This window comes from Buceros rhinoceros, unplaced genomic scaffold (assembly GCF_000710305.1).
Source record: "Buceros rhinoceros silvestris isolate BGI_N320 unplaced genomic scaffold, ASM71030v1 scaffold9744, whole genome shotgun sequence".
Taxonomy (NCBI): domain Eukaryota; kingdom Metazoa; phylum Chordata; class Aves; order Bucerotiformes; family Bucerotidae; genus Buceros; species Buceros rhinoceros.
Genome location: NW_010408812.1, coordinates 816 through 11,882, shown reverse-complemented (window position 1 = coordinate 11,882; position 11,067 = coordinate 816). Strand labels below are relative to the sequence as shown.

At 37.9% G+C, this 11,067-nt stretch overlaps 1 protein-coding gene across 1 annotated transcript in view; it reads right to left on the bottom strand.

The window, feature by feature from the left end:
* PTPN21 (protein tyrosine phosphatase, non-receptor type 21) overlaps nucleotides 1-10,740 on the bottom strand; it is a 36,603-nt gene extending 25,863 nt beyond the window's left edge. Inside the window, exons 1-2 of the mRNA XM_010134993.1 lie at nucleotides 10,553-10,740; nucleotides 1-159 (exon numbers count right to left, since the gene is read on the bottom strand). The exon at nucleotides 1-159 is cut by the window's left edge and continues 4 nt beyond it. Of these exons, the coding sequence (XP_010133295.1) occupies nucleotides 1-159; nucleotides 10,553-10,732 (339 nt within the window). The 5' untranslated portion in view covers nucleotides 10,733-10,740. The remainder of the gene's footprint in view (nucleotides 160-10,552) is intronic.
* Between the last annotated feature and the right edge of the window lie 327 nt (nucleotides 10,741-11,067).

The following is an 11,067-nucleotide window of genomic DNA, read 5'->3' as shown; positions in this document are numbered from 1 at the left end:
CTGCGGAAGCTGAGAAACAGTGGGCACATAGAATACCACTCCAAAATACACAGTTGGCTCCAAGGCATATTTGTCCAGCTGCTTTTTCAGAGGCTTGTCCAAATCTATCCATCTGCGCTGATTCTGCTTATTATAATACCACAGACTGAAATACGTAATCTGAAAAAGAGGCATTTCAGTGATGAAAAAAAGTTAATATTGTGATTTTAGATAAAATATACTGTAAGAAAGTATTGCTACTTAGAAATAAAAGTTCTAAAACTGACGAAGGCTACGGGTTCTTGAAAACTTAGAGAACTGGAAAGATATTCAATATCGAAAGCAGACATTTCTTCCAGATAAGCAATCCATGCACATAAGATTCCCCACCTAAAACACTGAACCTACTCTTCATTTGCAAACAATCCCTGACCCTGTTGTGGCAACTTACAGACATTAGCAGGAAGCATTTATATGTGACAGGAAAATGTAAGGGAAGTGAGGAAGGCAAATAGAAAATGACACTGGGCAGCAGGAGAGCAAAGTATGGCCCCTTTGGGGAGCTGGCAGGCAGGCTCACATGGGATGCTGAAGGACAAAAGAGCACAGGACAGCTGGCCAGTCAAAGACAAGCTCATTAAAGCACATGTACGGCTCATTCCTCGAGCAAGAAAATGACCGGACACAGCAGCAAGCTACCTTGCCTGAGAGGGCAACTCTTGACCAAGCCGAAACGCAAAATACGGTACGTACTGGAACAGATAGCCCCGAGAGGCTGAGGGGTGTCCAACCCTGGCATGTCAAAATCTCACTGGACAACACCTTGCGCAACACGGTCTAACTTTGATTAGATATCTTCTGAGAAGGAGTTTGAACCAGAATATATTTCTATCACTCCACAGTATAGTTTTAAGTCCACACTGCAGAGCCACTCATTCAAATTAAAATTTCTCCAGTATGTTTAAACTGATTAAAATCTGCTCCTACAGTACTTATTTCGTTCGGTTCTGGACCTGCAGATAGACGTGGCCAGGAAAATATTCATGCCATTTTCAACTGCAAAACTAGAAATCATAATTACAAGGTTTTTAACTGAGGGAGGGAGATAAGGGAATGCTGTAATTACCAATTATGTCTGTAGGCATTTACATGGAAATTCTCCAGCTCCTTGCTACATACTCATTATTACATGTAGAAATGGCAGAAATACCAACACTTTTAATCCAGCACTTTATATATTTTCAGATGTTTTTGTTTGCACAAAACAAAGCTATTAAGGATGAAGCTTTATAAAACAAAAGATTATTCATCATAACAATTTTTTTACATCAATAATTTCTGTGAATTAGACTTGGAAAAATTGTCTACTAGAAAACAAAGTATTTACTGTTGCTTTCTCAGAAGCTCCATCATTTTGATACTTTGAAGCACAGACTGGAAATTCACTGGGGAGTGACAGCTGGTACCAAAGAAAGGGCACTTTAGGTGAGAAAACTCACCTATGTACATGTCTGAAAATCCATCTACATACGTATTAGTTTATAGTCTAAACAGGCTGAAGATTCTGCCCTGGTGGGATCCTGCTGTCCCTTCCAGCGCTGACAGGCTGACTACACATCTAAGAATCACAGCGTGGGCAAGTATACAACATCCCAAACTTCAAGGACAGCAGTGAAGTCAACACTCTGTATCAGCACAGATCATTAAGTACATTGGGCCACAAAAGTCAAGGTGCAGCATTAAATTAATGAAGCCAGCTATTCAATAAAATCAGCAAAACTGGGAAATTAGAGCCAATTCCAAGGCATAACATTCCTTTGGCATAGCCTACTGGCAAAATGTACTTGTTTGCTCCTCTCTAAATGAGCATTAACACAGTTTTACATGATTGTTGGTGTGTTTTGGTGGGTTTTCTTTCCCAATGTTAAAAAAATCCTCCAAATTAAAATTACTCTTTCCTGTGTAATTGCAAAATCAGTGTTCAGGTTAAAAAAACGTCAGGATGAAGTCTGCCCATTTAACCTTAATTAATATTCCTTCTGCAAACTCTAGACAACTCGGGTCCTATTTGATAAAAAGGCTGGCTGTAATACAAAAATTGAATTAGAACTGTTCATAAAAGAAAAAAAAGAGATTTTCAGTATAGTGGAAGATATCTGGAGAAAAGGCGGAGTGCTGGTGTATACAAAATAGTTTCATGGTTGGGAAAGTTTAAAAAACCACCACAGAAAAACAGTCAGTATTCCCACATCGGAAACAGAGTTCTCTTGTAAAGCAAATCCTATAAAGCCAATTTTTCACAGGTGGACACCGTGTGCTTGCTCTTCACTTCTCAATTCTGAACACCAAGACTCAAATTTACAAAGTCATAAAAACTTTCCAGGGGACGAAAGGACTATGGCTTTGAACACAAATACTATAAACAACTCTGTTTTCCAAGTTTCTTAGTCCAGGCACACAAAGTCGGCAAACATTCCTAAGCAACTGTTGGAATAACTTTCATCTGCAGCCTTGGTCTACCTATACCTCAAAGAAGCACAAGATGTGTAACAGAAAGGCATGGAGAGAAAGAGCACAAACTTCTGTTAACACTATCACTGTTTCACCCTCTGATGTAAGATGCTCCTGGTTCTACAACCTGAAGTCTAAACTGAATGTATAGCCTAATTTTAAGGCATGATGAACTTGAACTGGTCTGTTTCTTTAAAACACTGACGACTTTTTCTTGCCTATGCACAAAACCAAGGAGTTACTGTCACAAGACTGAGAAAAATGTTTCTGCATTTTGAAATACTCCCTGGAATCCAGCATATCTTTAAACAAGATATTTCTGCCACAGCGTTTTCCCTTACAAACTCCTCCAATCTGAACTATGAAAGCTAAAATGAAAGCCAAGCAAAACACTACGGACCAAAGCCTGTTTCCTGACTCTAAGCAAACCTTTCACTTAACTCCAAGGGCAGAATTCGATCCTGTGAGTTTTCAGAGGAGCCTCTGCACCCAATGATACTTGCACTGATTAAAATAGAATCCATTTTTACTAACTGCTAAAATGTTATTAGCAACTCAGGAAAACAACCAATGCTAAAAAGAATGTCATGACATGATTCTTAAAATATGTTAAGCTGTTAAGATTAACACTACTTTGAGGTTAATTTATTTTAGTGACTTATTCATAACCCAACCCCTTTGAAGAAAATAAAACAGAAATAAAAAGAATGTACAATTTCCGCACAGTTACTTTCTACCTAACTGCTTTCTGTCTCTACGGACAGGAACAGGAAGCATTTTTGCACAAAAGTTCAAGAGCCATCGAGAACACCAAAGCAGCAACAGCTCAACACAGTATTACAGCTCACAGGTTGCCAAGAGTGGCATCACTTTGTCTATGAAGTCAGCTAGAATTCCTACACTATACAGAGGAGCACTGTCAGGTACAAGTGCCACGAAAATAACCGTAGGTGACAATACGGTATCTTTTGGCATGTTGTATGATGGAAGTCAGAGAAGTAGGGCTAATCAGTCTTAAGAAGAGACTAAAGCAAAGCATTACAATGGACTTCAATCGCCTAAGAGTGGGGTATAGACAAGACAGATTGTTCTTGGAAGTGCTCAACTGCAAGCATGCGAAGCACTGGGCACAAGCTGCAATGTGGGAAATTCCAATTAGATCAAGAAAAAAATTTCACATCAAGAATAGCCAAACACTGGAACAGGTAACCCAAAAAGGTGTCAAACCTCTATCCTTGGAGACAGTCAAACTCACCCAGGCAATCCCTGAGCCACCTGATCCCAACCGGCAGTGGGTGGGATCATGCAACTCTCAGAGGTCCCTTCCAATCACAGTATTATGTGATACTATGCCATTATAAAATTGGTTCTGACAAAGAGAAACAGCTTACTGAGAAATCCTTGCATAAAAGTTAAATGACACCTTCTTTTAAAGTGTTATCTTTTACAAACCCATTAAAAACTGAGCGTTATATCTTAAAATTCTCATCAGTTTCCACATCTATTGAGTACACTTTGTTGTTCCTCATCTGTTTTATAATTTGAAATGGAATAAATTAGATAGTCTTTATTCCCTGTACCAGCTGCCTGATATTATCTAGCTACTACTAACTGCCCCATTTCATTTTATATGGACCACTCATCACTAGTATAATTCCACTTTGGCTCTAATCAAAACATCATTTGCATATATCAGTTATTCTCATTAGCAGTATAAAAAAAATGTTTTAATATAGAATCTCAGGGTCTATCTTCATACAGTTTACACTATCCAGAAAAGAAATAAAAATTACAAATGTATATGCCAGATACCAAATGTGTGTAATCATCTCACCTGAGCTTAGCAGCACCTATTACGATTCCCAAACAACTGTGCCTTCTGGGTTTTGGCACTATAATATAAAGAAAAAGTTATATTCCCTAGGATTTTGAGACCACACTATTACAGTCATCTTTAACAAAAAGAAAAGAAAAAAAATCATGTGCTACAAAGCCTCAGACTAAAGGAAAGAAACGCACCGCTTTTTGTGAATGGAAGCAAGGAGGACAAACAGATTTTACCACACATTCCCCTGAGGCACAGCAGTGCTGGAAGTTTACTTCGAACTTGTATATTTAATTATATATTTCCCAGCTAATTTCCATATCCGATATTATAAACCTTACAGAATATCCCACAGGTTACAAACAGACTGTTAATTGTTAATACGGTGCTTTTGAATTAATGCACCTGCTACCTGCCTCAAGGGTATAGTGATCTGAGGAATCACCACCCTAAGATGTGAGGAAAGAAATTAAAAAAAAGAAAACAATAAAAGGGTTTACAGAAGAATGAAATCAAAAAGTATTTTTAGGCCTTTCCTCTTACACTGGTACAAATAAAACAAGCCATAGGACTTTCTTGAACAGAGTGCTGAAAATACCTTCTCCTCATTGAAGGATAAGCACTGCAGTCAGAGTTATAAAATCCCTGTCAGCCCAAGGGCTCCACTGCGTCTAGCTTTATTATACGCTTGGATACAAAACAGCTCTTGCCATCAGGATATGAGTTTAAATAAGCTGCATGCAGGACAACTGGGTCAATAATCTTGTACAAGGCACGACTGAGAGCTACAAAGTTAAAGCTTTACCCTACATCCAATGTTAAGAACTACAGGAGTCAAGAAGCCCTGAAAATTGTCCAGAGGCTCCACTACTGGCAGACAACCTCCTCCTCATATCTTCCCAATCTCTAGGGGAGAAAGGATTTGGAGCAGCCTGGACTGGCCAATGTACAAGATCTAAGACTTCCTGGAAGTGGTGGAGAAGCAAACCTGCGAGACTTGCCATGTACCAGCCTCAGAGCATAAAGTTGCGCTCCTCCACATGCTACCACGACCAATTCTTCTCACAGAAAAAGGAGGACTGCTGGCTAACCTCATAAAAATCCCTCTCTTTTACCCATCTTGAAGCTACTCACTTCAGCGTACTTTTCCTTATACTGTTTTTGTTGTTCTAGTACCGACAAGATCTTCATCCGTAGCGGCAGGAAGGAGTATTTAGCAGAGTAGCTATATGAATACAGAGAGGAGTTACTCTTAAGTCTTAGTTCTTTCATAATGGAAACCTTTTTTCCAACGCGACACCCACATCCATGCACACAACTATTTTTCTCCTCATTACTCCAATATGGATTTCACAAATACTATTTAAACAAAGCAATTGCCAACTATAGCTCAAAGCAAAGCAGCAGGGTAAGAAATAAACAAAATCAATACTTTGGAAAGTAATCGGACATATTCTCATTTATTAAAATTAAAACATTGCACTAATCACAATATAGTGTGTTTTACACCCTTCAAATATCTTGAATTAATAGCCTCCTGACAGGCAAGGCAGATTCTACTCACCAGCACATTAGACAAAGGTAAACCAGCTAATTTACAAACCACAGAGCAACACTTTCATAAAGTATAGAAGACATTACATCCAAAACATGTTTTATCCCCTTACAGAAACAGGTCAGTTATCAACATACTTGTTTGGTTTTTTTTTTTATTACATTACTTTTTCCTACCACTGTCCAAAGCTCTGAGAAGGATGGACTCACACAACACATTACACAGCACTGACGTTAAAAGGGGGTATCATGTTCCCATCCATCAGAGGCTTAAATTCTGATTGCTTTACAACAAGGAAAAGCAAAACTTCAAAGTAGTCTAAAAATACTAAACAATAAGCTGATGTTTTTGCTTCAGAAGTAAAGAAAACCTCTTCTGCCAAAATTAGTGTAAAACTGTACAGCAATTCACAGACATCATGACAGTGAAGAAGTACAGTTAAGTGATTTATTCAATTTCTGACCTAACTTTATAAAAAAAGCTGATCAGAGGCAAGGCTTCCTAAGTGCCACTACTGCTTTCACAGAAAAACCTTAATTTTGTGCTGCTCAGTGTAAAAAGACTGAGTGCAAATCCCATACGTGAACATATAGCATTTTTCCTTCAGAAAAAGGAAGAGCTACAATAATAGCACTGAAGCAATTACTGATTTTGGCTAACTGCTGTACTTTAATTTATCTCAATTCCTAAATTACAATTACAGCACAATAATTAATACATGTTTTAGAGGGAGTCAAGTTTGATTTTCAATAAAGTAGCATTTTTTAAATTAACTAGAGCACACACTGAAGGCCTGCATTTTTATATACATTCCTCCACAACAATTTCTCTTTTCCAAATTCCAAGGAACAAATTGCTTCAGAGAGCAGTAAAACTTCAAGCACTGTTTCTCTTATTTCTCCAAGCATTAGCTAAAATTTTGTCATGGACTTTGATACCCCTCTGTCATGACTTGGCCCAACTTCTATTTGCCAGTCAACATGTTTACTGATATATATATATATATATGTAAGAATATTTATGGCTGCACTTGGTCTTATTTTAAAAGCACTCTTAAGATATGCAACACACTGATTTAAGAAACACCACAGTGAATTAAAGGCATTTTTTTGTGTGTTTCCTCCAAACAAGAATTCAGAGCCAAGTTCTACAGCACGGTTCAAGCATTTCTGAAGCACTCCTTCAGAACTTCGAAGTTACCCAGATCCAGATAACCTTGGTTCCTTCTTTCCTATTCATGTCCTAGATAAACACAGGAACTTGCCTATGCACAACACACACTCTCCACAGAAGTTCCCTAGCATTAGTTCTTGTACTTGGACCCAAATCTCTATCACATGTACAGTTAAGTCAAGCTCCACTTGACCACAGCAGCAGAATTTGCCCCTTCATTCAGCTCTAGAAGTGTTATTAGAAAACAGAAATAAAAGAACCACCAGCAAGAGAGGTAAATCAGTCATAACATCTCCCAAACATCCTACAGATATCTAGCTGTATTACGATAAAAAGAGAGAATTCTGTATTTTCAAGTATTTAATTTGTATACTCATACCCTTGATGCAAGATGAGCAGTATTGTACATACTTTTAAAGGCAATTAACAATCAGAGCTCTCAGCAGCATTTCAAAACTTGTAATTCCAGAACAGTTTTCCGCAACAAATACAGCTTTTTGCATAAATCAAGCTTGATTATAGTTTTCTCACAGGATAAAAGACAGGCTGTGCTACAAAGGGTAACTTTTGTTCTCGGTTCGCTTTGGCTTCTTTCCCCAGTTCCTCAGTTTAAGGGAGCTGGATTACAAACCCGTTGCTGATGAGTCACATTCTGGGAATACCAGAAGATGTTCTTCTAAGTTTAACACATTCTTTTCACTTTTCTGTAAAGTCTACAGTTCTGCAAAAAAATAAAATTGTCAACATACCTAAGACTTCCTAAAACCTAACTATGTGTCCATACTGGTATACCACTTGGAAATTCAGAAGTACTAACGGGAAAATGAAAAGAAAACTAGTGCTTAGCCACACAAAGCTGATTTGAAGACTACTGATTTGCATAAAGACCTGTTAAAACAAACATCTTAAAAGATGGTGAAGCATTTAAAAATAATGAGCTGTTCGATTCTCTGTCCAAATTCAGTAATTGCAAACTATACTGGAGAGAAAGAGGTGTTTACAAATTTTACTATGCAATGTGTAGAGATTCTCCTCATAGCTCTTGCAGTAACCTGTTCCGCATGGGAACTGCGTGTCACAACTGACTGCACAGCCCATATACAGTAATCCCAAACCGATGCCTCCGTTTTCATAACTGCATTAAGTCTCAGTATCCAAATACACTGTCAGACTTTCACGTTTTAACACTTGGAATTCACACGCATGCTTTAAGGGTGTTTAGTGCATTAACAATATGCAACCTCTTATAGAAAGTACTTAGTATTTTACAGTATCAAGGACTAATGCTGCTTTTGCAGATTTAAGCAAAGTCCTGAGCAAATTTTCCTTTCTGAAAACTTTCTACTAAGCAGTCAGGAATATTCCAGTATCTCTTGGCAAATCTGACTATTTAAAGGCAGAACAACATTTTTTGAATACAAGCTCTGGAAAGTAATTTATATCCCTATTTTCCATCCCCTTTTACTGCAATGCATTTTCCTGCCAAATAATCCATGCAAGAATGCATGACTGAAGGAATCTGCTCAGAGTTCAATAGTGTACTGTCAACTCCCTTCGTCTGATATATAACTCTTAATTGAGGGAATTGCCATCTTTCTCTTTTTTTTTAAACGTATTTTTAGGAATAGCTCCAAAGAAAGAGATCATGAAGAATAGCTGAAAAAACCTGCATTTCCAATGCCCTGTGACTAGTTCAATAAAAGTTAGCAGTCATCATTCAGGAAGAAAAAGGCTTTGTGTTTTGCAAACCAAATACAGTTAAAATTGTTTACCTTCTGTTGACTTGGCAGGGACATCTGAATGTGGAGAGATAAAGCTGACAAACCCCATTCACACAACACTAAGCGAATTCTAAATATATGATATCTGCTGTGTTGTAAGTAAACACTAAGGCCACAAGAGTAGTTAGATTCTCCCTTTGCTAGAAGGAGCAAGATAAAAAAAAAGTCATACTGTTGCACAGAATTGAATTTTTCCAAAACAACTGTACACTAAAAAAAAATATTCGGAGAATCTACAAGAGTGCATATTGGGATTGACAACAACCACCGTAAACAAACACTTAGAGATTAATGGATTCACATCTATATAATTTATTATTCTCCAAACAGAAACAAAAAAAAGTATTTCTAAAACAACTGACTATATATATATAGCATTTCCTAATGAGAAATCCTACAGTGATGCAAGCTCTATACAGTAATAAATGTTTGCAGGATTGAGTTCTAAATTTATTTGCTCAATATTTGAGCAAAGTTATATGCAAAGGCCGTTGCTTGACAACAGAAATATAACATTTCAAAAAAACATAGTTAATAGACAATCATTATTTTCACAATTACTCTTATTTTGGTTACCTCAGTCTAGGGTTTTCATCCTGTATTTGAATCGCACATTCAAAACACCATTACATGGCAGACCACATAACAGAGCAAAAGGATCTTTTCCAGAACAGTGTAAGCAAGACTGAAGTTTTATTACAAGTTTTCTCCCTCCTGTCCCCCAGAAGTACACGTGCTGTCACAGTTTAATGTCGACAAATGAACTAAACCTTTTGAGATTCTAGTGGAAAATGCCAGTTTGCTCAGGACTGAGAGCATTCAACTGCTGCGATCAAATCCACCTGTGTTACACAAAATTGTAAAACTATGACATTGGTTCACACGTTGGTGATCTATGTAATTTCTATAAATAACATTTTGCAGCTCAGCAAACTAATACAGGAGATGTATGAATAATTACTACGTGTGGGAGAAGAGTAAATTTCAGATGCAAAAGGATCCTTCAAATTGTGAAGTAAGGAATTTTTGGAAGAAAAGGCAGGTTATACAGACAAATACAGATTCAACTAGTGCTAACCATGTTTTCCCATGAGACCAGCACTCGATTTAAATGACTATATGCTTGCTCCAAGACAATGTCTGCGAACACGCTTGTGGTTTTTGAACAAGCAGTAAAAGTAGCTGGTTACTGGTACACTTATCACATTTTGTGCTTAAGGTTCTTTTCACTACCAGAAATTCACTATCCATCAGATAGTGAATCCAGCACTATTTGATGGTATAGTGAATCACAACACTAATCCATCAGGAAAAAATACATGCACACAAACAACGCTCTCATATCTTTAGCTAAAAGTTGTCTCAAGTCTTGCAGTAATTAGTAACCATGTTGCTTAGGCAGAATTTTTTTTCCTTTGGGTTTTTTTTTTTTTTAAACAGCATTTTCAGCATTGTGGGTTTAAAAAACAGTCACTTTGTGTATTGGTCTAAGCTTCTATTCACTGCCACTTCTCACATGTCCTCCCCTTGGGCATTCCCTAGGTCTGCAGTTTTGCAACTGTTTTGGAACAATCCAAATTCCCATCAAGATTGGAAGGTGAAGAAACAAGGGAAACACAGGATAGCTGCTCTGGTAAATAAACTGATTGCCCCAAATGGTAAGGATTCACCATGCAGGTCATCCAGCACCAGAGACAAAACCACACCTTCACTCGACAGTCCACTTACCTCCCGCAATTCAAGCCTCTGAGCCACTGCTTCCAGACTCTCCTGGCCTGTGCTTTCCACCGACAGTGTGAACTCCACAAATTCATTGTTGAGCAGCTGGATACGAGCCACCAAGCAACTCTTGCTGGATACTGTGTAGCGTCGAGTTCGTTTCAATTTCAACCCAAAAGGAAGAGGCATCTTCTTTTTTGCCCACAAGATGTTACTGATAAAAAGCTACTACCACCAGGACCTTGACAGGGGACAAGTAGCTATCTCCTCTCAAATGGTAAGGAGCTGCAAAGTCTCCAGAGGTCAACCAGCAGCAGCAGTATCCATTAAAGACAAGCAAGTTTTCCCCCAAGAGACAAGTAGAAGGGGCATCCACTGGAATCCTAGTACAAAGCAAAAGAGAAAGAGAATAAATACAAAAATCATAAATGCTTTGACTGAAAGGGGAATGGTAATATGGGAAAAATAACATGTATATTTTTTCTAAATCTAAATAGCCAGTCAACTTTTCCCAAATGCAGAGC